Source organism: Musa acuminata, chromosome BXJ1-7 (genome assembly GCF_036884655.1).
Source record: "Musa acuminata AAA Group cultivar baxijiao chromosome BXJ1-7, Cavendish_Baxijiao_AAA, whole genome shotgun sequence".
In the NCBI taxonomy this organism is placed as follows: Eukaryota; Viridiplantae; Streptophyta; class Magnoliopsida; order Zingiberales; family Musaceae; genus Musa; species Musa acuminata.
Window position 1 is genome coordinate 30,271,609 of NC_088333.1, and position 27,281 is coordinate 30,298,889.

The following is a 27,281-nucleotide window of genomic DNA, read 5'->3' on the forward strand; positions in this document are numbered from 1 at the left end:
TGACAATGATTTTGTAGATTTTGGACATCGAATACTTACCCAAACATCTGTTTCAAATGAGCCTATAGACGCTGTAAAACAGGGTTCAAGATTTCTGACCTATCGATACTAAAATGCCTATAACTCCCTGTTAAAAATTCTGATTTGTACCAAACTGATTTTATTTGAAACTAGACTTGAAAATATTTCTTTTGACATATAGTTTGAAAATTTTGGAATTCAATTGCCTACCCTCATATCTGTTGAATCCGACCCTATAAATTCTGCAAAACAGTGATTGTGTTTTTGACCTTGTGTTACCAAATCAAAGGTAACTCCGTGTTGGGAACCCTGTTTCATATGAAATTTGTTCCATCAGAATATAGATTGATATATGGTTCGACCATAGCTTTCTTATGGGTATTGGAGCATAATTGATATTCTGAAATATTTGTTTAATGTGCCACTGGAATTCTGTCCGAAATCGAGCTTTGGTCGATTTCGCGTATTTTGTTCCATTCCTTTGGATATTTGAATTCGTCTAACCTTCTTATTGGAATTGAGCTAAATATGATTGCTTGGAATCCCTGTACACTCTTGTTTTCATTTCTTTCCAAATCTGAATACATTTGTGAGAGATTTGTTCTTTGTTTCGTATTGTCTAGAAAAGGCACATGCACGTTTCGTTGTTCCGCGTGTGCTTCCGATATATGCTACTTATTGTTAAAACTGCCCTCTTGTACTCTGGTGTGTGGGATTGTCTAGACCTTTGCCAAAAATGGTAAAGGGTATGCGCTTATTGCCCGCTATGTGGGATATTCTGGACCTTTGCCAGAAATGGTAAAGGGTATGTGCTTAGAGCCTGCGATGCTCTGCCAGCCCCCTCTGACTTCACATAGACGTGGGTGGATGGAGCTCCCAGACGTAGGAGACTTTTGTCAGGTGGTCATTCAGAAATGGATGAATCACATTCTGACTGAGATCCCACTACACCTTCTATATGTTTGATATGACATCCAGAGTTTTGGTGAGTTGTTTCTATTCATGCTCTGGATCAGAATGATATGATTGCAACGTCAAGGACGACGTTTGAGCTTCTGTACGATATTTGTTTTTTATATGCTCTGAAATGCTTCATTCACTGATGATTTTGCTTCGAAATGTTCCATATGCCGTTGATATGCTTCGGAACATTTTATATGCCATTGATAAGCTCCGATATGTTTCCTTTGTTACTGATATGCTCCAATTACTCTATACCCCATCTGTTAGGAACCAAATATGTAAGATTTAAAGGACAATTGTGTTTATGCTCCTAATGATATTATGTCTACGAAATCGTATATTCTGCCTTGTATTTTGAAACTGTATCTCTTTGGAAATTATACTATTTTGATATGGATATGTTAGTCACTTGCTGAGCTCTTTATGCTCACCCCGTTTGTTGATAAATTTTTCAGGATAGCGTATCGCTTGCTTAAATGTTAAGATTGGGCTGAGGCGGTGGAAAGTTTAGAAGATTTTGGGCAGATCTTTGTTAGCATATGTGTATATGTTGTATAAGATACTTTGCGTCTTATGAAATGTGACGATAAATCTAAACGGGTGGATTTTGTGTAAGATAAAGGATCCCTCATGTATAGGATTTTGGAATGTTAAGTTAAATTTATGTAATGATATGATCTTATGGTAATCGTTGGTTTGGTGACTGCATAGACTTCCCCACTTGTGAATTTTATGTTGTGGTTATTATTTTGATGAGTTAAGTTCAGTTTATTTGAATTATCGAGTGATGTGTGGGATGTTTATGAACTGCACAGGGTTATGAATTTGTAGACTATAGAGGTGAAATTTTTTATCTGAATGTTTTCTTAGTGACCTCAAATGTATGTTAGGATCCTGGGTTAGTTATGATGAAAATATTAAATATTGTCGATATTTTGAGGGGCGTGACAGAGGTGGTATAAGAGCATGATTTGAGAATCACTAAGAATATTATTTTTTTTTTAGGTTTATTGACTATCATTTAGAGATTGATCAAAGCAAATGTTCTTTTGATGTTTTAGGAAGCGAGGATGACGAGATCATCTGGTTCTCCTGTTGCATCTATTGCTGATCAATTGAGTGGTATCATGCGGACTTTGGAGACTATGGCACAAGTGATGCAACAACAACAACAACCTGTCCAACAAGGAAGTAACGATGGAACAGAGACATCAAACCAGATGGGGTTGGGAATTGGACAGTTTAAGAAGCTTAGTCCTCCCAGTTTTAGTGGCGAGTCTGATCCAATGGTAGCAGAACGATGGATGATGCAGATAGAGAAAATATTTGATGCTTTAAATTACCCTGATGATCGAAAGGTTTTTCTTGCCACCTTTATGCTGGAAGGAGAAGCTGAACACTGGTGGAGAATGATTAAGAGAATGTCTGAAATCAAACATGAGCCAATGACATGGAAGTTATTCCAAGAAAAGTTTAACGATAAATATTTTCCAGATTGTATAAGAGAGCAAAAAGAGTTGGAGTTCTTGAATCTTATCCAAGGAAGTACGACGGTTACAAAGTATGAATCTAAATTCACTGAGCTCTCCAAGTTTGCCACACATATGACTGATGATGAATCTAGAAAAGCAAGAATGTTTGAAAGGGGATTACGGCTAGCAATAAGAAGCCGAATGTCAGCTTTAAAATTACAAACATATGCTGATACGGTAGAAGGAGCTTTGAAAATTGAAAGAGACATGGAGGAAATTCGAGAAATCATTGGCAAGGACAAAAGGGACAAATTTACTGGCAAAAGCAGGAGAGAAAATGAAGATGAAGCTAGTAACAAGAGGTTTAAGACATATGGATTTGAGAAAAGGAAACCATTGTGGAGGACTCAGTCATATGCAAAATGTGGATTAAATCATGAAACAAGTCAGTGTTTTCGGGTGACTGGAGCATGTTTTGGTTGTGGAGAGCTAGATCATCAATTAAGAGATTGCCCACTGAATCGGAAGAAAGAGCCATTGTCTCCTAGACCCTCAGCACATGCTAGAGTGTACGCTATCACTGAACAAGATTCTAAAGCTTCTAAATCAGTGGTGGAAGGTATTCTTCATGTTTCTAAAAGAAATGCAAAAGTTTTGTTTGATCCCGGCTCCAACTTATCTTTTGTTTCACAATACTTTGCTTGTCACTTGGATATTCTACCTAGACCCCTGGATTATATGTTATATGTAACAATTGCTGTTGGAGATGCATTGGCAACAAACTTGGTCTACCCATCTTGTTTGATCTCTATTGGAGACCACGAACTCCTTGCTGATTTGATTCTCCTAGAGATCCAGGGCTTTGATATTATACTTGGCATGGATTGGTTATCTTCTCATCACGCTAGTATTGATTGTTACAAAAAAATAATTACTTTCTGCATACCAGATCAGCCTATATTTTTCTTTGAGGGCATTAGGCATGATTTGCCTCCTTGCTTGATATCAGCACTTCAAGTTTATCGTCTTATGCAGAAAGGTTGTTTTTGTTATATGGTGTGTGTAAAGGAGCATTCAAATCAGGAAACCCACCTAGATGAAATTGTAGTGGTCAAAGAATTCCCTGATGTATTCCCAAATGACTTGCCTGGTTTACCTCTAGATAGAGAGGGTGAATTTGCTATTGATCTAGTCTCCAATACAACCCCAATATCTAAGCCTCCCTACAGGATGGCACCACTCGAGCTAGAGGAATTAAAGAAGCAAATACAAGAATTATTAGATAAGGGTTTCATACGACCCAATGTATCCCCATGGGGTGCTCCGGTACTATTAGTGAAGAAGAAGGATGGAACATTGAGGCTTTGTATTGATTATAGACAGTTGAATCAGGTGACCATCAAAAACAAGTATCCCATACCTAGAATTGATTATTTGTTTGATCAACTGCAAGGTGCACAAGTATTCTCTAAGATTGACCTGAGGTCAAGTTACTATTAGTTGAAGATCAAGGAGGAGGATATTTCAAAAACAGCTTTCAGAACTCGATATGGTCATTATGAATTCTTGGTGATGCCTTTTGGTTTGACAAATGCCCCTACAGCCTTTATGGAACTAATGAATAGGATATTTCAACCGCTCTTGGATATCTGTGTAATTGTATTTATTGATGACATATTGGTGTATTCAAAGAGTAATCAGGAGCATGAGGAACACTTGAGAGATGTGTTGTCCATACTAAGAGAAAAGAAGTTGTATGCGAAGTTCAGCAAATGTGAACTTTGATTGAATGAAGTTGCTTTCTTAGGCCATATGATTTCAGGGAAGGGTATATCTGTTGATCTAAGGAAAATAGAAGCTGTAGTTGAATGGGAAGTACCAACAAATGTAACAGAAGTTCGAAGCTTTTTGGGCATGGCAGGTTATTACAGGAGATTTGTGGAGGGATTTTCTCGAATCGCTCAACCTCTCACCAAACTCACTAAGAAGAATATGAAATTTGTATGGGGCGATGATTGTGAGCAAAGTTTTCAAGAGTTAAAAAGAAGATTGACTAGTGCCCCTATTCTCACTATTCCAAGTGGTAGTGAGAGATTTGTAGTTTATACTGATGCTTCAAGAAAAGGCCTAGGATGTGTTTTGATACAGGAAGGGAGAGTAATTGCTTATGCTTCTATGCAACTTAAAGGTTGTGAATTGAATTATCCAACTCATGATTTGGAATTAGCAGCAATTATTTTTGCTCTAAAGATTTGGAGACATTATTTATATGGTCGACAGTTTGAAATATTCACTGATCACAAGAGTTTAAAATATATTTTCACTCAGAAAGAGTTAAACATGAGGCAGCGAAGATGGATAGAACTTCTGAAGGATTACGATTGTGCCATCCGTTATCACCCGGGCAAAGCCAATGTTGTAGCTGATGCACTTAGTAGGAAATCTACAAGTTTTATGGTTAGTCTGGTTTTGAAGCAATGAAAGTTATTAGAAGAAAATTTTGATTTGAAAGCTTTGAGGAAAGAGCAAGACTCGATGATATTGATGGCCTCCATTCAAGTGCAATCTGATCTTATTCAACAAATTAAGGAAGGATAATTACGAGATCCACATTTAATCTACTTGAGGAGTGAAGTAGAAAAGGAATTGAAGCCACAATTTCAAGTTTCAAAGGATGGCCTATTGAGATTTGGGGAGAGAGTATGTGTACCAAATGAACCAGATATCAAGAATCAAATCCTAAATGTAAGTCATACTTCAAAGTACACCCTACACCCTGGGAGCACTAAGATGTATAGAGATCTTCAAAGTCATTATTGGTGGGAAGGCATGAAGAAGGAAATTGCAATGTATGTTTCAAAATGTTTGACTTGTCAGCAAATCAAAGTAGAACACCAAAGACCTGGAGGGTTGTTGCAACCTTTAGTTATTCCTGAATGGAAATGGGAATGTATTACTATGGATTTTGTTTCAGGGCTACCCAGAACCTCGAGGAAGCATGATGCTATTTGGGTTATCATTGATAGGTTAACAAAATCTGCACACTTCCTACCGATTAATATGACTTATTCGATTGATAGACTTGCAGATTTATATGTCAGTGAAATAGTAAGACTTCATGGTATTCCAAAGGAGATCATCTCTGATAGAGACTCCAGATTTCTCTCTAGATTCTGGAGAAGATTGCAGGAGTCGATGGGCACTAAAGTTAAGTTTAGTACTGCATATCATCCTCAGACTGATGGTCCGTCAGAAAGAACAATTCAAACACTTGAGGATTTGCTTAGAGCCTATGTTATGGATTGGAAAGGTGAATGGGATAAGGATATTTCACTTGTTGAGTTCACGTATAATAATAGTTATCATTCAAGTATTCAGATGACTCCTTATGAAGCTTTATATGGGCGAAGGTGCATAACACCTATATGTTGGGAGGAAGTTGGTGATAGAAAGCTGTTAGCACCGGACAAGGTACAAGAAACTTCCGAGAAAATTCAAGTTATAAGGAAAAGGTTAAAAACTGCTCAGAGTCGTCAAAAGAGTTATGCCGACAATAGAAGACGAGATATTGAGTTTGAAATCGGAGATTTTGTATTCTTGAAAGTCTCCCCTTCCAAAGGCATTATAAGGTTTGGGAAGAAAGGAAAGTTAAGCCCTAGATTTATTAGACCTTTTGAGGTTCTTGAGAGGGTTGGTTCTGTCGCTTACAGGATTGCCTTGCCACCAGCATTGAGTCATGTCCATGATATATTTCATGTCTCGATGATTAGGGAGTATATATATGACCCTTCTCACATCATTAAGTATGAGCTGGTGGAGATTGATAAAGATTTATCTTATGTGGAAGAGCCTATTCAGATTGTTGGTAAGAAAGAAAAAGTCCTAAGGAATCGGGTCATTCCACTAGTTCACGTAATTTGGAGACATCATTCTGGAGAGGAGACAACTTGGAAGCTAGAGGAGGAAATGAAAAAGGTGTATCCCAGTCTTTTCATCGATAGAGGTACGATAAATTTAGAGGACTAAATTTTTATTTTAAGGGGGGGAGAGTGTAACACCCCTCATTTCCGAATTTTCGTATAAATTACTAGTGATAATGTAAGCATTTATTTTAAATTGACAAAAGAAATAGAGTATGAATCAGAGGTAACTTATTTGTAAGATTTGAGAGATCTGTTCAAAAAAAAAGAGAAAGAATCTGAGGACCTATATGTAAACCCTAAGGATCTAATCGTGAATATGATAAAAACAAGGACTAAAATGCAAAATGCACAAAATGAAGAAAAAATTGGGGTTTTTAGGGTTCTTGCTTTAATCTTTTCACTCCGGGTCAAAATTCTCAAAGGCAAGTGTTCTAACCCCATCCTACAGAATTTTTAGTCTCTGTTTTTATGTTGATTCAAAATAAATTGAATGATTTCTATTTAGAAACTGATATGTCTCTCTTTGGACATAGAACCATGGATTCTGAAGTTTTTTTTCGGTAAGCTGACCCCTATACACTGTTTCAGCTATAAGTTTTAGTAAAAAATGGGAATTCGGGCAGGAACTATTTTGTTTGAAATTAGACTCTTATATCTTCCTTTTGACACTGATTTTGTAGATTTTGGATACCGAATACTTACCCAAACATCTGTTTCAAATGAGCCTATAGACGCTGTAAAACAGGGTTCAAGATTTCTGACCTGTCGATACTAAAATGCCTATAACTCCCAGTTGAAAATTCTGATTTGTACCAAACTGATTTTATTTGAAACTAGACTTGAAAATCTTTCTTTTGACATATAGTTTGAAAATTTCGGAATTCAATTTCCTACCCTCTTATCTGTTGAATCCGACCCTATAAATTCTGCAAAATAGTGATTGTGTTTTTGACCTTGTGTTACCAAATCAAAGGTAACTCTGTGTTGGGAACCCTGTTTCATATGAAATTTGTTCCATCAGAATATAGATTGATATATGGTTCGACCATACTTTCTTATGGGTATTGGAGCATAATTGATATTCTGAAATATTTATTTGATGTGCCACTGGAATTATGTCCGAAATCGAGCTTTGGTCGATTTCGCGTATTTTGTTCCATTCCTTTGGATATTTGAATTCGTCTAACCTTCTTATTGGAATTGAGCTAAATATGATTGCTTGGAATCCCTGTACACTCTTGTTTTCATTTCATTCCAAATCTGAATACATTTGTGAGAGATTTGTTCTTTGTTTCGTATTGTCTCGAAAAGGCACATGCACGTTTCATTGTTCCGCGTGTGCTTCCGATATATGCTACTTATTGTTAAAACTGCCCTCTTGTACTCTGGTGTGTGGGATTGTCTGGACCTTTGCCAGAAATGGTAAAGGGTATGCGCTTATTGCCCGCTATGTGGGGTCCCGCTATGTGGGATATTCTGGACCTTTGCCAGAAATGGTAAAGGGTATGTGCTTAGAGCCTGCGATGCTCTGCCGGCCCCCTCTGACTTCACCTAGACGTGGGTGGATGGAGCTCCCAGACGTGGGAGACTTTTGTCAGGTGGTCATTCAGAAATGGATGAATCACATTCTGACTGAGATCCCACTACACCTTCTATATGTTTGAAATGACATCCAGAGTTTTGGTGAGTTATTTCTATTTATGCTCTGGATCAGAATGATATAATTGCAACGTCAAGGACGACGTTTGAGCTTCTGTACGATATTTGTTTTTGATATGCTCTGAAATGCTTCATTCACTGATGATTTTGCTTCGAAATGTTCCATATGCTATTGATATGCTTCGGAACATTTTATATGCCATTGATAAGCTCCCATATATTTCCTTTATTACTGATATGCTCTAATTACTCTATGCCCCATCTGTCAGGAACCAAATATGTAAGATTGAAAGGACAATTGTGTTTATGCTCTTAATGATATTATGTCTACGAAATCGTATATTCTGCCTTGTATTTTGAAACTGTATCTCTTTGGAAATTGTACTATTTTGATATGGATATGTTAGTCACTTGCTGAGCTCTTTATGCTCACCCCGTTTGTTGATAAATTTTTCAGGATAGTGTATCGCTTGCTTAAATGTTAAGATTGGGCTGAGGCGGTGGAAAGTTTAGAAGATTTTGGGCAGATCTTTGTTAGCATATGTGTATATGTTGTATAAGATACTTTGCATCTTATGAAATGTGACGATAAATCTAAACGTGTGGATTTTGTGTAAGATAAAGGATCCCTCATGTATAGGATTTTGGAATGTTAAGTTAAATTTATGTAATGATATGATCTTATGGTAATCGTTGGTCCGGTGACTGCATAGACTTCCCCACTTGTGAATTTTATGTTGTGGTTATTATTTTGATGAGTTAAGTTCAGTTTGTTTGAATTATCGAGTGATGTGTGGGATGTTTATGAATTGCACAGGGTTATGAATTTGTAGACTATAGAGGTGAAATTTTTGATCTGAATGTTTTCTTAGTGACTTCAAATGTATGTTTGGATCCTGGGTTAGTTATGATGAAAATTTTAAATATTATCGATATTTTGATGAGCGTGACAATAGTCGAATGGATCTAGATATCCATCATTGAGCAATTTTTGAATCATTCTTTTAAGGATGTGACCTAGCCTACAATGCCATAGGTATGCACTGTTCATCTCATCTGGCTTCCTCTTGAATTCATTTACATTCATGATATGTGGAGTAGTGTCTAACATAAATAAACCATTATGCAATGTTCCTTTCGTGATGATCTTATTATCTAATAATATTGAACAACCATTGTTCTTAAATACTAATTTATATCCACTAACTGTCAAACATGAAATGGAGATAATGTTTTTGATAATAGAAGGAACAAAATAACATGTATCTAATACAATAAAAGCTCCACCAGGCAGATGTAGGGTGACCTCACCAACAACTACTATAACTTTTGCTCCATTACCCATCTTAAGGTCTATCTCGCCTCTCTCTAATCTCTTAGGCCTTGCTAGAACCTGCAATTGCATATATAATAAGCACTACTGGTATCCAATACCCATGTGTTATCATAAGAGTCTGATAAATGGAGACTGATCATGAATGTATCTGAAGCTTTATCAAGCTTTTGTTTCGCCCTTTCTGCAAGGTACTCTTTGTAGTTCCTCTTCCAATGCCCATCTTTGCCACAGTGGAAGCACTGGCCTTTATCCTTTGCTAGGTCTTTCTTAGCAACCTTTGCTTTACTTGGTCTGCCCTTACCCTTTCCCTTCTTAAGGGACCTTTCTGCTTTCCTTTTCTTTCTGGTCTCACCAGTATAGAGAACTGGCTTCTCTTTCTTAATAGTACTCTCTACCTCTCTCAACATATTGAAGAGCTCTAGGAGAGTCACCTCAAGCTTGTTCATATTAAAATTCATTATGAAATGTGAAAAGGAATCTTGTAGGGACTGAAGCACAATGTCCACACACAAGTTATCCTCTAGGACCATTCCTAGACCTGTGAGTTTCTCTATCCACTCAATCATCTTTAGGACATAGTTCTGAACCGGTGTCCCCTCAGTCATCCTAACGCGAAAAAGGCTCTTGGATATCTCATATCGCTGAATCCTTCCCTGTTCCTCAAACAATTTACAAACATGTAGGAGAATGAATCTAGCATCCATTTTTTCATGTTGTCTCTGTAACTCAGGAGTCATAAAGCCCAACATATAGCACTGAGCAAAAGTGGAGTCATCAATGTACTTCACGTAGCGAGCAATCTCATCCTCGTTTGCCCCTTCTTCGGGCGTAGGCATTACTGTATCAAGGACGTCCACGATTTTCTCCGCCGTGAGAATAATTCTCAAGTTACGGAGCCAATCTGTATAATTTGGACTAGTGAGGTGGTTGATATCAAGTATGCCATGTAAGGGATTTGAAAGAGACATTTTCTGAAAATAAAAATGCAGCATAAATGAATAACATGCAGATTTTACAAGAAATAAACTATCAAAATATGAACTTCTATCTTAATATACTCTCACTATTTTACTAACGAGTCACGCGACACCCTCAGCACATGAAACGAAAGTCTCCGACAGACTTCTAGTGGGGATCAGGATCCAATCAGCATCTTAGTGTAACCTCGAGGGACACGACCAATCACACTAAGCCTAAAAGGTAGGCAACTCTTGCCGATCACAACTCCTTGTGATTCCTGTCCTGTTCGGCCTCCGAATCACCATGGTCTCGAGGGACTAAACCAACCATGATGCTCGGTTAAGTCAACACCTTCGTTACAAGATGAGTTTGATTTGATGATATACCCTCGAGGGACTCGACCAAGTATACCATGTCCTTAGGTCACCGGTGACATCTCTATATCATAAGCAAGATAGCGAATCGCGATATAGGCGAGTCTCGAGGGACTCGACCAACTCAACCTACATCGGGAATCGGTTCCTACTTATAACGATGGAAAGCCACGTTGGTCAATCTAATTGCCTCACGTTTACCGACTTAATATTATCAAGAGAGATGTTTCTATGATTTGGTCTCCTAATATGATATGTCACACATATACATATTTAATATATATCTACATCGCATGCAAATATACATATCTAGTATGTGCCACAACCTAATGTGATTAAGCCCGAGCTAGTAGGCCTAATCACTCACATCAAGATCTATGTGCAACGGTGCATCTCTATGCCCTATGATCGTCCATCTCGTCCTCGTCGGTTCCGTCAACATCTCGATGCATCTTCATTCATCGAGATCGTCCATCTCGTGGGTCTCGCTATCACATCCACGCTCCCGCTGCGCCTCCTTATGTGATTACAACTTAATCATAGACACGCAGGCCCGATAATAAATGAGAAATATAATGGAGGCTCGCAGACCCCAATAATAATAATCACAAGTACACACATCACACGGTCGATCATCCGTCCATACATCATACATCACATGTATAATTAATCATCATCATGTAGGACTATTAGATAATGATAAAAATAATAATCAACTAAATATTTTAATTAATTAGTATATTATGAAATCAGGGATAATTTCTGAATTCATAGGGGTATTTTTATAATTTGGATAAAAGGATAGAATTTGAATTTCTGAAATTCACAGGGGTAAAACTATCTTTTTGCCCAAGAACGCCTACACCCGGCCCGCCCGCTAGCGGGGCTGCTACTGCGGGTGGGAGACCCCGCGGGCGGTTCTATCGGCGGGGCAATGCCCGTAGGCGGTGCTGTCCCTACGGGCATCGCCGCCTCCGCCGGCGGTTCTGCCAGCGGGGCAACGCTCGCAGGCGGCGCTGTCCCCCCGAGCGGCTGCCCCTACGGGGGGGTTTCGCCTACGGGAGTAGCGACGGCAGGCGCCGCTGCCCTGCGACGCCTCACCCCGCGGGAGAAGCGACCGCAAGCGCCTTTGCCTGCAGGCTGCCAGCCCCGTCGGCCACAAGCTTGCTTGGCCGGCTGCTGCAGACAGCCCCTTTGAACTGCGTGTGTTGTGTTTTGAAGAAACTTTTGACGTCAAAATCGTTGATGAAAAAGCGAGAAAAGGCAATTGCTGCCCTCGATTTGCGTGCGTGCAGCGTAGCCCCTGTGCTGCCTGCTTGCGACTGCGCTGCACGCACGTAGATCGAGGGTAGCAATTGCCCTTTCTCGCTTTTGTGTCAACGATTTTGACGTCAAAAGTTTCTTCAAAACATAACACACGTAGTTCAAAACCAATCTATCGCACGAACAACCTAGCTCTGATACCACTGTTGGTAAATCTTGGGGGTGACATCACATGCGCAGCGAAAGAACAAGAAAGCAAAATCCCCGATTCCCAAAGAGATGTTCGTCGTCGTGCGAAGATTAGTGCGCAAAATCCGCGAAACTTAAAACTGTATATAGAGTAGATTGTGTTACCTAGGGAGATCGTATATCCCTATCTCCTTGCAGATCTTTAAGAGAGAGTGAAGGAGGTCAAGCGTCCTCCTCTCTAGCGGTGATCCACACAACAGGGCTGCGACGATGCTCCTCAAAACTCTAGGCCTATTCTGAGGTGGAGAGGGGAAGGAGAATAGGAGAGGCAACTCCTCAAAACTCCAGGCCTACTCTGAGGTGGAGAGGGGAAGGAGAATAGGAGAGGCAAGCAAAGGCTCTAGCCTATGAGGCTCTGAATCCTTCATATTTATGGAGGTCCCCTGTCAAACCCTAATGGATCCTCCCTTAGTAGGTATTGGATCTGCATCCAATAACCCAAGCCTTTTAGATTAGTGGATCTCTATCCAATAATCTCTCAAGAGCTTTTATTGGATCTCTTCCATGGGATCCAATAATTCAAGGGCTTATTGGATATTCAATAAGACAAGGGCTCCGTCGGATATCTCATATTCGAACCTCTACTCATCGCAATGCCTACCATATGTGTGTGACCCTCTAGGCCCAATATCGAGTTGGCCGTGAGTCATACCTATCAGAACTCCTTCTAACTCAGTAAATTATTATCTCTATAATAATTCACTCGACTCATCGACTATAGACGTACTAGGCCACTACGCCGTAGTCCCTAAACGATACAGGGGAATCCAATCCATTGGACATGTCTGTCCTCAGTTACCGTGTACCTATAGTCCCTCATCCATCTAATATTCCAAAGACCGTATATCGAGCATGGTGCTGTCAGACCCATACGGTTTCTAATCGAGTTTGGCTCTAATTGGATTCTTTCGGAGAACTCTTTTCTCTCAACCCGAATGACCCTGGCCATGGATTTGTCTGAGTAAGAACACATGAGATATTCCTCTTATGACGCCGAGAGTGGATGATCCTCTATCGACACTCAATAGCCCTCGTAAAGTCGACTACCACTTTCAATGACCAGTTGTACTCTGGGACAGCCAAACCTATAAGTCTGGTATCAAAGAGTGGAGCACTCATATAGAACATCCTTGGTGTCTCAAGTCTAAGGACCAGATATACCACTAGGACTACGGAATCGCTGTCTGACAATAAGACATCATCAACCATTCTGCATTCCGTAAGTGGATCAATCAGTGAACTCATTCTCCAATGAGCACCTATACTATATCCCTAGTGTCCCTACATGAGCAGCTTTGAGGCCAACTACATCCATCATATGGATGGGTATACAACACACTAGTCTGTCCGGTTATCACGATGTCTCTCTCGAGTAACCTATGATCGAGATTATTTAGAATATGTGTTTAAAGGTGAATCGATCTCATTTTTGTGATCTCATCACAATCCGATTCTCATTGCACAAATCCAAGGACATCACAATATATATATATATATATATATATATATATATATATATATATATATATATATATATATATATATATATATATATATATATATATATATATATATATATATATATATATATATATATATATATATATATATGCAATAGTTATAAAGTGATATATACCAAAATATAATAAGCAAAAAAATTCTGTATCAAGTCACACGTGTCATCAGTCATGTGATTGGCTTATTTGGCACCTATGACTAGCAATTACAACATTATATTTTTTCCGTCTTTTTGATAATAACAAAGGAGGAGAAAGTATTGCTAGCTTACACATTTCAAAAAGAAGAAAACTTGCTAGCTTATATATTTCAAGGAGAAAAACTTGTTAGCTTGCACATCACAAAAAAACGCAAACTTGCTAGCTTACTCGTCTATAAAAAGAAGCAAAGTTTGCTAACTTGCACATTCCAAGAAGATACAAAAACATATTATCTTACATATCTTAAAAGATGCAAAAATTTTGCTAACTTTCATATATGAAAAACTTGCTAGTTTGCGTGATGATATATGCAATGATGTTTCAAAAACTTGAAATTATATTTATATTGCAATGATTTGAAATTATATCTTAAAAACTTGCTAGTTGTAGTTCTCCTTTTGTTTTATGACAAAGGGGGAGAAGGTACGATGATGATCATGTATGATATAATGAAATTTTATTATGTATGATGGTTTGGATATAATACTTGAATTTATGATGTAAGTAATGATATGATGTATTGCATATAATTCATGATTGAAATTATGGCATAGGGGAAGTTTAGTTAAAATTTCGTCATCAATTGGTTATCATCATAAGGGAAAGATTATTGAATCTCGGATTTTAATGATGAAATCAATTAATAAATTTACGATCTGTTTTGAGTAACGCAAAACTAACTTCAATCAGAAAAAACAAATCAATTAAAATAAGAGGAATCAAACGGTGGACTAGAGTGAAACATATCAAAAGATTAGACATTGAGCCGAAGAATCGATCGATATACCAACAGAAGGACTTCATACCAAGAGTTCGGGCATCGGACCGAAGGATTGAATATTACGCCAAGGAGATTGGAAGTTGCGGGAGTTAACATGCCGATTGGGCAATATGCCGAAAGAGAGAACGATGCATCGAAGGATCGGATGAAGCGCCGGATGAACCAATGACATGTTAGACAAAATAGGATTCATGCTCGTAATTATGTGTCTAGATCGAGTTAGCTTAGGACTAATTGAGTCAGTTTTAGGATGAAACAATGTCAACTTAATTAGGAGCCCATTGAGCCTGAATCATGACTGAATTACGCCTATTGTTTGGCCTATTCAGTGACCTATAGTAGGGTTTGGTAGTGGTACCGCTTAGACTAGGCGATGGTACTGTCAGATTAGGTAGTAGTATCACCCAATATCAGACTAACAGGTGATGGTACTACTAGTACCTCGAAAATCCGAGGATTTAAATTTTGGCTCCAATTTTGAAGCCATTTGGGATCTATAAATACCCCGTAAATTCTTGCTTGATAAATACATAAAATTGAGTAGAAAAAGGGGAAAATCATACTTGAAAAAAAGGTGTTATAATCTCTCTAAAGTTAGTGAGTCTCTTTTTCATAAAGTTAGAATGTTTCTAAGGGAGGAGTGAGGTCTAAAAGAGAGAGGCTTGTAAAGATTGTCTCTTGAACCTTTGAAAAGGAGAAAGAGTTGTAAAAATAGTTGATCTTTGCCAATTGAAAAGAAGATTGATAGTGAAAATCGATGTCCTCAAGTGAAGATGAATCGAGAGTAGATATAGGTTACGATGACCGAGCTACTATAAATTAGGTTTGCATGTACCTTTCATTTATATTACTAACTGATTTACTTGTTAAGTTTTTCAAATCGATAATTTTATTGAAAGCATTTTGTATTTTATTCACATCCCACGTACAACGAATGATTTTGTAATCCATCGTTTGCCTGTTTCTTGTTTTTGATTTTTTTAGAACAAGTCCTTTTTTTATCCGGCAATGATCCCAACATGGAACAATTTATATTTTCTAGTTAATCCTTAATATAATTTTCTTTTTTCAAAACAAAATATGTATTGTAAACTTGCACTAGGTTGTTATCACACTGACAATCTAGTCAATTTATCCACGTGGCAATCTAGTCAGCGTCTCACCGATCCATAAGGTGATTTCCTACAATTGACTGATCCAGAACATCCACGTCGCAAAGCCGACGTCGTCGCCTTCCTCCTCTCCGGAGCCATACTGATGGATGTCAAGCGGCTACTACGTACGTGCAGCACATACCGTTCTCCGTCGTCTGGCTGAAGTGCTTGAGCTACACCTTGTACCACTACAAGCTGCTGTCGCCTGCCGGAGGCGCAGTTCAGCGAGCACGACGGCTACAAGGATCCATCAATCAACTCTGTTTGGTTTCGATCATATGTGGATCGACATGTTCGCCCATGGCGCTGATGCTCTTTGGCCATCGACTGCAACGAAGGTAAAGAAGGAAGCTCTTCCTGTCGCCTGTCATTAATGCATCCCAATAACATCTGCTGCAGCTGATCATTATCTAGAAGAAGATACGATAAATCCATTGAGCAAAAGATTCTCTCTTTTTTCCAAGTGCAGATAACAGCTGATTCGAGCTCTTCCGACAAACCAAAATGGATGCAATTTGTGAGAATTGCTTGAAGTAAAGGTCTACGAATGATACTGTAAGTAAATGCGTGCAGGAACTACTGATCAAATCTTTGGTAGCAGAAAATTCAACTAAAGCAATCGAATGGAAACATTTACTTGGAATTGGTACTCTTATTCTCGTAAATAAAGGGTGGTTCTGAAGAAAGTAGATTGAAGCTTCGTGATGTACTATACTTGTGCATGAAACTGCCAACGGACCATATAAAACTCCGTTGGTGCACCGAAAGGAATAGAAAGAATGCACAGATATGGACTTGGAGAGGCTTACGAGATCAGATACTGCCGCAGATTCCTCATCTTCTTCTTGCTCTTAAGTTTTCGAAAAGCACATGACTCGATTTGCCGAATCCTCTCCCTGCTGACACCCATCAACTTGCCTATCTCTTGTAGTGTCTTTATCCTCTCATTATCCAGCCCAAACCTCCATCTCAACACCTGCTTCTCTCTAGGATTCAGAGTGTCCAACACCTTATTCAGATCAGCCTTCATGAATTTCTTGATGAGAATCTCCTCTGACGTCTCAGCTTCAGGATCGGCCATGACTTCCTACAAAACAAAGCACAACCAGATCACCAAAATGTAAGGGATAAGATGAAAACAGAAATGGAGAGATGCTACGTTAAGATGAGGACGAACCGAAGGCTTTAAGTTCTGGTTGATTCCAATCTTCTGATCCAGAGATCTTGGAGCCTTTGGGGTAAGCAGTACTGTTTCAACCCTCTTCATAGACAACCCTGTTGCCACTGCAACTTCCACATAATCTGGATGCCTCCCATTCTCACTGTAGAGTTGCTTTTTAGCCTCTCGTACTCGGTAAGTTGCCTCAACCATGTGAAACTGTTGAGTTCAGAACATTCATGCATGAAGCTATATTCCTCATTTTTATTTTGTTTAGAAAGGATCTAGAAATTCCATAAAGAGTTAAAACTTTACATTATCATAAAGTAAATCTATATAACATATCAGAATAAGAGTTCCAACAGAATAAACTGAAGACAAGAATAAGATCAAGTGCCTCTACACAATTATTAAGAATGCATAACTTCTATCAATTTGGAATTGGCTATTAAAGATCAAAATGAAAATTAGAGGGAATGAAGAGACCACAAATATCTTCTTAAGCATACCATGAGGCCGAGGGGGAACATATCATTGTGTATACTGCAAACGGAGAGTTGCAAGTTAGAGATATCTTTCTCAGTAGGTCAAATTTGCAATTTGTGTGTGAACTAATCAAGCAAACAAAACATGTATGCTCTTTTTCCAACTTATGAAGTCAAATCAATAACCAATAAGTTACTGAAAATCTAATCTGAATTAACAGTTATTTATTAAGAAATAAATCAAAATCTTAATCCTAATTTTGTGTCCAGATGAATATGTTGTTAGCAAAACTTACTGGCAAACGGATTGTCCTAGATTGTTCCGAAAGAGACCTGCGAACAGCTTGTTTGATCCACCAATGAGCGTATGTCGAAAACTTGAACCCCTTTGAAGCATCAAACTTTTCAGCACCCTTTACTAGGCCTCTATACCCTTCCTGTGTATTGGACTCAAGATCAAGATGCTGAAGATGCACATCATTCTATAATGACAAAGTAGTTCCAGGGCAGCAAGAGCAAGCACCTGAACAAGATCCTGAAGGCTCAACCCTGCATTTTGATAGTTTTTTGCAATGGAAATGACAAGGCGTATGTTGCTCTTAATCATTTTATCCTTGCAAAATGTGCCATCATTTAAGCGTTTCCTCAGTGTCTTCTGATCAATTCCAGCAGCAGTTGCCCATTGAGCAAATGTTGGTTGACCACCATTTCGTCCAACAAGCTCTTCCCGGAGTCTTTCCAGCTTTAACAGGTCCTGCTTACATTTATTGTGGAAGGCAATTGTTAATAGACATAGCACTTTCAGTTGGTGTGCGATAGTGCTTTATGTGCAATTCTATTTCATATAAATGCACTCTTAACATCCGTGCAATATTATACAAGAAGTTGTTCCACAGAGACATATATTTAGCTGAAACCCACATACTTTATTCTATAAAAAAGAAAACAACAGGGTATTAGTGTCTCCTCAGACTACATAGTCTAGGATGCAAAAAGTTCCATAATTCACATTTCTTAGTCACTTCAAGTAAAAATTGACAGTCTTCACATCTGTGCTGGAGGATGAGTTCAGATCACTACTAGTCACAAGAACAATGCCATAAATGAACATAGATTACAACAAAATTAATATAGATATTAGCATATTAAGGTGTATTATATTAGCAGACATATGCAAAAAGCTCAGGTGCAAACAGCTACGGTGATCAAAAGTGCTTTGTGTGTGAGAAGTAGGTTCAATTAGTAAAAGATCTATTTTAAATTTATGGGGGGTGCAAAATAGGATGGGAAGACCAACAAATTTTTCCATGGAAGTATGATGTTTTCAAGCGCTTATTGAGAATATACAAGGTACATCAACAGCTGCAGATTGACAGGAGGATGACCATTTATTATGTAAGTATTTGCATCTTCATTAACAAGTGGTCATCCCAGTTGTTAGTGAACTCCCAAAGAAAAGAAAAAGGCTTCTTGAGAGCATGCAAAGTAGATCAATAGCTATGAATTGATGGGATAAGGACCATAAAGTATGTAACACTTGTATCTTCATACATAAAGGCTATATCCTGGTTTAGCAAACCAACAAATGAAAAATAAATCAGGGAGGCATATTCAAAATTTTAATGAAGTAATTCTTACTTGAATCCCTTTGGACAACTCTAGTTCTTCCACTGCTGAGAGAAGTTTTGATGTGCTTGTTGTTCCTCTCAGGTAACGCAAGGGATCTGAATAATCAACCTCCTGAAAAGAAGAACGCTTTTTCTTTCCAGATGTTCCACGCTTCACATTAATAACAGCAGAAGCATCCTTCTTTGCTGCTCTTGCTCTTTTAGCTCTTCTTTCTGTTTGACGCCCTGATCTCACAGCTATGCCTTTAGAATGGCACATTTCTTTGATTTCAATTTCACTGTGCATTAAGTTGAAAACATCAATCTCAGATGGGTTTTCGGTTGAATTCTCTTGATGAACTTCAGCAATAAGAGAGCTCATGACTTTGATGGATTCTGTTTCAGTGAATCTGACTCTTTCAAGCCTGTGCATGTTAGCTTCTGATGTGAAATGATTTAACTTATCTGACTCTGTAAATGGATTCCTTCTGATCTTTTGTGCTGCATCTCTAGCAATTTCAACTGCTGCCCTAGCAAGAGCTACTGCCTCAGCAGCAGCTGCTGCTATCAATGACTCCTCATCTGTGAGAAGGGTTTCAGGAGTCAAGGTTGCTATGGTACTTGCCTGTGCAGAATTAAGATGAGAAGTGTAGATACGGATGTTAGGATGTGCCAAAATGAGCTGATTTAGTTTGTCTATAAAGGAAAATGTTCCTACATACACATTCAGAAAAGAAGATATGCTTTAGATACATTTTTTCATGTGCAAATAAGTACAACTATTGAACTGCTATACAGCATTCTATAAGCTATCTGGATATTCATGTATTCATGCTCCCTCACTGCCTCTTAAACCATATTGGAATCAGCATTTAAGATAACACAATTATGCATAATAGCATATTCAAAGCAAGGTTCTGAATACTATACTGTACCGGTGTACCGATCAATTGTTGGTATGATATATACTGAGTTGTACCGAATATACCGACACATGGTATACTAAAGTATACCAATGTACCATCCATACCGAGCGGTACGGTACAATATTGCAAACCATGATTCAGAGTACGTTACTTTTACTTCCTCATAAAGAACTAAATCAGAAACCAGTATGTTCAGTCAAATATATTAATTCAGTGACAAAGACCTTGTATTCACTGGGAAGTAGAGAAATAATTCGCTATCTGTCCCTAATGTGATTTGTTAGTCCAAATAAATAACTGCAATGAGGAATGATATATGTCAAAAATGAGATCTCCATTAATTTGACATTTAATCACACAAAGTTAGGTTTCTCTTTTGAAGAACAATTATCAAATTTTGCTGCAAAGTTTACTAGATCAGACATTCACCACATTTTTCATATGCAACATTCTTAATTCGACCCTCTAGAATAATAAATCAGTATTAAATGAATTATGAATTAATGTTGTTAAATTTAATCTTGATTTCTGAATTTTGGCCACTATATGAGATAGGACTCTCCATAAAGCCAAGTCTAACCTTTTTAGGTGGGCCAACAGCTGCTGTATATTTCAAGGGTCTAATAGCATCAGTTGAATGAGCTTCCAGAGTTGGTATCTGCTCAATTTCAATTACAGCTGTAGCAGGAGATATAATACACTGGCTTCTACTCGAAACAGAATCTCTAGCCCTTGCTGTACCCAGAAAAGTGAAAAAAGAATAATGAGAGTTGTACATCTAGCATGTAGCAAGCAGTAAAATAGAGGAAAACAATAAGAAACCAGCATTCAGAAAGAATCATGGAATTCTAGATATGAAGTTCCCACCAATTCAAATGTTCCAAAATCGTTAATTCTTTCAGTTTACTGGTGGCTTGGAGAAGTGGACACGACCTTTTTTAATGAAAAAAGGAAATAAGTAGTCATATAAGAAACTAAATTATTGAAGTATTTTGCATGCTGTTCTGATTATGATTTCTTTATGAATTACACCTACATTTTCGGACCGAACATGATAGGATAACTGACTCGTTAAGCTCAAAATATCTATGCACAATTCAATAGTACATCCAAGGCTCAATCAATTCAAGTTTTCGTTCACTTCTGATGTGGAACTAAATCGGGATGTTATAATCATTTAATGTCCTTACCAACATAATCCAAAATTAAACACTAACATTATGCATGTGAGGTCTACCTAATGGCAACTCTACATTGTGAGAGGCTTCTTGCCCCATCCATGTTGTCTTTTCTACTCAATTTCTCTCCCCATGTCCAATATTGTGTTGACTCTGATATCAATTTTTACGATCCAACCGCATAAGATATTAGTCCAAAATACTTATGCCCAAGTTAATAAGAGTATACCCATCAGGCCTAAGTCAATCTGTCTTTCTCCACTTTTGATATAAAACTAAATCGAGATGTTACATATATCATTGGCAAGGACCACAAAAGGAACATTCTCAGATGCTAACTACAATAAAGTAAATGAAGCAGCAGTTTTCCTTCGCTGACTTCAGAACTAAGATAATTTCTTGAAAAATATTACCACAATAATCCTAGATCCTTTTTTGACAAATAAGCTACCAGGGCACCGAATTGTACTTTCAGTGAAAACTCACCAGTGTTTCCAAGATGGGTTATGCCAGTTAAAAATATTATATAGAATGTATCGAGTTGCATAAATCTGCTAGTGATTTTCGCAGATGGTAAAGATGACGGTCACTACTCTGGGTGACTGACTATGAAGATCGACACCAATATCAAAACCATGTTTTTCAATCAATGTTGAACAACAAAGGAAGAACTGAGAGGTCTCGTTTATCGTAAAGACATCATCGAACCATGCATGGTTCAGTCACAGAGCACAAGTCTAAATCAAGAAAACTCCCTGGAGAAATTATTACGACTTCCACAATCTGAGTCCCTTTTCTTTTAGTAAAAAAATTAAAGAAGCGGTGAAAGTTAAATGTCTGGATAGCTCGGGAAGAACAAGAGGGCAAAAAATCAACTACAAGACTCAATATTGGAATCGACAGCCACCAGGCCACAAGTCTACCATCGCATGTCACTCAGGAAAAATGACAAGCACCCAATCCACCACACAAATCGAAAGAAGTTACCGACAATCTAATACTCGATAAGCAAGAGGTAGGGAATCTAATTAAGCAACAAAGACTTGCTTCTATAAAAATGATTCTGGCATTGAGGAATCAAAAGAAGTGCACTTACGGTGAATGGAATTGAGAGAGGGCCTGAAATGTGCGTCGGACGAGGGCGGCCACTTGAACTGCGGCGCCAAGCACGCCATCGGCGGGAGCTGCGTGTTGGGCTCCAACGAGTGCGAGCTGCGGATGGAGTTCTTAACCTCTTGTCGCCTTTTCCACCACGCGAGAGAGAGAGGGGAGGTATGAGAGGGAGGAGGAGGAGGATGAGGAAAGGGATAAGGGTGGAGAGAAAAGAGGAGCGCGATGGACCGTGGAGGACGGAGAGCGCGTTCGAGGCTTCCGCTTCGGCCACGCCGTGCGCGCGTCGGGCTACGGTGGCGAGATAGAGAAAGGTAGCGAGTCGGATTTGGTCACGAGGCTTAGAGATCCGATCCGTTTCGATTCGAGACGCTATTGAGAGCAAACAACGTTCGTTCGTAGAAATGATTCGGATCCGAGTCAAGAATCCGCTCCACAGTTCGTGGAGCCCCGCGTAAGAATCACTCTGTCTCGGCCAGACAGCTGCCCGGGCGATGCTCGCCTGGTCCCGGATGATCCTGACCGTTGATCTCGTCAACTCGGTAAACGCGAGTCTGCAATAGCCTTCGTCCTTCTCACCCCACCCAACCGCTCCCCCCCCCCAAGTCACATTCTAAGATTCTAAGAGAGAGAAAGAGTAGCGGAGGATCGATGTCTAGGGTTTTTGGTGGTTGCAGGACTCTCGCGGCCAGGGCGGCGGTGGCGGCCAGGGCGGGGACGAAGGCCTCCGCGGCCGCTCCCGCGGTGATATCGTCACCGTCGTCGACGGCGGCGAAACCGAAGCACAGCGGCATCCTGAAGCCGATCCCCGTATCCCTGGCTATGAGGAAATTCCTTGGCGTCCCGGAGATCTCGCGTAGCCAGGCCGTCAAGAAGATCTGGGAGTACATCAAGGGCCACCAGCTTCAGGTTGATCCCCGCTTCTTCCTCTTTGATCTATCTTATACCCGATTATTGCTTGAAATTTCTAGCTTCGAGTACTAATTTCTTCTTTAACTGAACATGCATCGAATGTTTCATAAGGTATCCATTTTGATCATGCCTTTAGGCTGTCCTTGTCTTCCTAGTGCATCGATGCATCCATTGCAGCTTTACAAGGATCAACCTTTTACCTTTTGTCATGCTAATGATGATCCGAGGGCTATTTTTTGTCGTTAGAAGTTCAATGGAAGTCATCAATTGAAGTTCTCCATTTGCTGGAACCATTGGAACTCCAGCTCTGTGTTGTCTCCTGACCACTGTGTAGTTTTTATGGCTTGCTACGTGCTTTAAAGGAGCCAGTCAGGTTAAATTTACTAGCTTGATTCCAGTGTGTGATAGTAGAACTGCCTGCCGCAAGTAGATTCATGCTTATTTTCTAGTAAAGATGTCCACTGCAGGATAGTGTTTAAGGTGTTGAAAACTTTGTTGCTATGATTCATTGTTTCACTGTAAGTTTTGCTTAGATTCTTTTGTATTCATGTGAAGTATAAACTCTGAAGAGATTCATCTGCTTCTTCTTTCCACTTAAGTTTCAGTATGTGTATAAAAGAAGAAATGGGAACACATGAGCAAGATCCGTGCTTTTTTACTTTGTTGGTGTGTTGATAGTTCAGGGGTGATCTGACCTATGTCTCAGACAAGTTGCTTGCAAATATTCAAATATTCATGGAAGCATGCAGTGTTCTTTTTACGTATATAAGCTGTCGATTAATGGAATGAGATGTTTAGTTTGTGTTATATCTCGACTTTTCTTTATGGTCATTCTTTTGTAGTAATACACTGGTGTTATATAGGGGACAACTAGCAACTAGTTTCTAACATTTCTAATTCATTTGAGACCTTTGCTCTGTGACTCATTTTTTGACATGCACATCTAGTTTGACAGACTTAAAAACCTTATCATGGTGAGAGAGAAATATTTGTTTACATCCTAGAAATCAGGAAAAGGAATTGCTTTGAACTGGTTTCATTTAAACTCTTGTGTTCGTCCATGAAGCCAAAGGAATGGCTTTTGGACTAAATATGACATGGATAGTCAAGGCATACTCAGAACACAGGTGGGTTTTGTTTGAATAGTGAAGATTGCCACAGGTTTTGTCTGTTTTGTTTTGTTTCAGTCATCGGTCTGATGCACACCTCTACTCATCCTTTGGTTGCTTTCTGCTCTTTTAATATTTGCTTCGACAATTGGAATATATCTCTGTTGTCGCTCTTACACATACATACTGAGTAGCCATATCCCATTGTTTTCTTCTATGTATGGGACAGGGCTTATGTTTCTATTGTTCGTTTCTTTTCCCACTTTGAGCCAAGTATTTGGATGCTTCATCTCTTTTTCAGTAAGATTTTATACAGGTGATGTGGAAATTTATAATTAGCCAGAAGTTTTCATGTCTCAGCAAACTGTTCTTGCTTTCATGAACTTAATGCTGTCAAACTAGACAAATCCTTGGTGGAGCTGAGATATAAAATCGTCAATGAACTAAATGTATCACTTTTATCTTATTTATCGCTTAGAATACGAAGCTAGCTAGACAGGGAAAAGTGGCTTGATTCTTAGAAATAAAGATACTTGCTACATGATGTTGATGAATTCGTTCAGTACAACCTATTGTGCAAAGTTCTCATCATCATATTTTCGACACAAATTGTAAGGAGGAGCAGCAGGTGTAATGAAGTGCTTTGAGCAGGCCTGAGGATTCTGCACTGTTTCAGTGGCTGCTCATTCATAAACAAGTTTTGATCGGTTATTTGGGTCAATGCACATTTAGATCAAGTTCTTAATTAGATTAATGAGCTATTTTTCCTTGTGCAGAACCCAGCAAATAAAAAGGAGATTTGCTGTGATGAGAAGCTGAAGACTCTTTTTGAAGATAGAGACAAGGTTGGGATGCTGGAAATTGCAAAACTGATTTCTCCTCATTTCCTCAAATCTAAATAAACCACCAAAAGACAGCAACTGCTGTTCCTGTGTTTCTTTGTGATCTATGTTCAATTCAGTCCAAGTGGTTAACATGACATCCTAGGATTCAGGATCTCTATCTACTGTGATCAGCACAAATTTCTGTACAAAATGTGCTTTGTATAAATCTGTTTAAATGGGGCTGTCTATGATCTTCCTGTAAAAAAAACATGAAACATCTTCCTTTTTATATGATCATTAGCCTTGTAAAAATGCAGTTTTAGGAACATCCTTCCCACTATATTCTATATCTTGTCTTGCAATTGGGATCCGAAGCTGATATTTTAGTTTAGTGAAATTTGGTTCAGATGGCATGCAGATAGATAAATTATATCATTTAGTATTCAGTATTCATAACTTAATCCTTCATTAGCTTTGATATTTTATCTTTAATGATATAATTTTTATGTACAATTCCTTGTATTCATAAAATATATTTTATCACCAAAATTATCTTGATATCTTCTATTTGATGATTTGAATATGTACGTATTTATGCTATTCCCTTCACTTTTCAAGAATGATATCTTGCATTAACGAGAATGTTTATCCAAATGAATCATAATGTATCATTGATTATTTTTTTCACGACTTGAGATGATGTGCTTTGATGTTTGGAATACTAAATACATAAATTGATTTTTCTTTCATGTTTCAATACTCCCTTGTCTTTATAAAGTATAACTCATCATCAAATTAATTTTCTTGTTATTCTTTATGTGATGATTTGAAAATTGATGAAAAGAAAAATGAATTGCACCATTATATTTTTATTCTCCTCTTTTTGCCTATGACAAAGGGGAAGAAAATTAATTATGAATGTTTGGTATCATGAATGCTTTAGTATCATGTATGATATGCCCATAGAGTTGATTTATTTTTGGTATCATGTATAAAGTAAGGATGATATGTAAGGTTTTAAAATTATGCATATTTTAATTTGAAACTATAATAATGCACAAACATATTACAATTAAGAATGATAGTTTATCTTTGTCGTGATTTAAAAATTGATATAAAGGGAAAAAAATATAAAATTATTTTTTTTTTCTTTTTTTTACACTGACAAAGGGGGAGAAAAGTTGCTAGTTTGCACATCATAAAAAGAAGCAAAAAGCTTGCTAATCTCAAAAGATATAAAATTTTGTCAACTTTCATATGTGTAAGTTGCTAACTTGTATATTTGAAGAAGCAAAAGTTGCTTTTTTGAACATCTTAAATATTGCTAGCTTACATGATGTAAAAAAAAAAAAAAAACTTGCTAGCTTGTATGATGAAAAACTTGCTAGAATTGCTTGCTTGAACTTTGTAAAGGAAGCAAAAATTGCTAACTTGCACTTCTCAAAAGAGAAGAAAGAACTCACTAGCTTACATGTTCCAAAGTGACGAAAAATTTGCTAAATCGCGAAGCTTGCATATCCCTAAATTTAAAAGTTACACTTCTCCTTTTTATCGATGACAAAGGGGGAGAATATATGATGACAATCATGCATGTAATTATATAATTGAATGATTTAATTATGCATAATTTTATGATGATGTGCTACCAATATTTTTGATTAAATTTGCTTTGACTTGAATTTATTAGGATCAAGAGTCGGCATTAAGAGGGACTAAGAGGGGAGGGGGTGAATTAGTGCAGTGGATAAAAATCACGTCTTCAAAAACTTTGTTGCAATAAAATCATTTCCGACGAAAAATCGATTTTAGAAACTTAACTTGAAAGCGTGTTCGTAAAGGTGTGCAGCAAAAGTAACGAGGAAGTAAAGCACATATAGAGGTTTGCAGTAAGGTAAATAACAATAAGTAAATACAAACCATAGTTTTAGAGTGGTTCGGTTAACGTGACCTACATCCACTTTCGGCTTCCTCCTCCAACGAGGTCATCGACGTCGACTAGAGGCCTTTCTTCAATAGGTGAAGGCCAATCACCTTTTACACCTCTCTTCTCCTTTTACCGGGTTTAGGAGATAACCCTTACAAGCACTCACTCTCCTCT

The 27,281-nt window shown here is 38.2% G+C and overlaps 2 protein-coding genes across 4 annotated transcripts; one reads left to right on the forward strand and one right to left on the reverse strand.

Moving 5' to 3' along the window:
• Positions 1-15,922: 15,922 nt before the first annotated feature.
• Positions 15,923-22,620, reverse strand: LOC135679024 (RNA polymerase sigma factor sigB-like). Of its 3 annotated transcripts, none has more exons than XM_065192376.1 (8): positions 22,325-22,620; positions 20,631-20,785; positions 19,156-19,749; positions 18,041-18,271; positions 17,814-17,954; positions 17,051-17,251; positions 16,683-16,960; positions 15,923-16,237 (listed from the first exon to the last, which is right to left on the reverse strand). In XM_065192376.1, the coding sequence occupies exons 1-8, from the start codon at positions 22,401-22,403 to the stop codon at positions 16,111-16,113; spliced, it is 1,806 nt and encodes a 601-aa protein (XP_065048448.1). In that variant the 5' UTR covers positions 22,404-22,620; the 3' UTR covers positions 15,923-16,110. The 3 variants fall into 3 exon arrangements, with proteins under 3 accessions (XP_065048448.1, XP_065048447.1, XP_065048446.1); XM_065192375.1 differs by lacking the exon at positions 15,923-16,237 and adding an exon at positions 16,265-16,283; XM_065192374.1 differs by lacking the exon at positions 15,923-16,237 and having other exon boundaries at positions 16,485-16,960.
• A 295-nt stretch (positions 22,621-22,915) lies between these two features.
• LOC135679025 (protein TRI1-like) lies at positions 22,916-25,523 on the forward strand. The gene is made up of 2 exons (XM_065192377.1): positions 22,916-23,247; positions 25,136-25,523. The coding sequence occupies exons 1-2, from the start codon at positions 22,990-22,992 to the stop codon at positions 25,259-25,261; spliced, it is 384 nt and encodes a 127-aa protein (XP_065048449.1). The 5' UTR covers positions 22,916-22,989; the 3' UTR covers positions 25,262-25,523.
• The last annotated feature ends 1,758 nt before the right edge of the window (positions 25,524-27,281 follow it).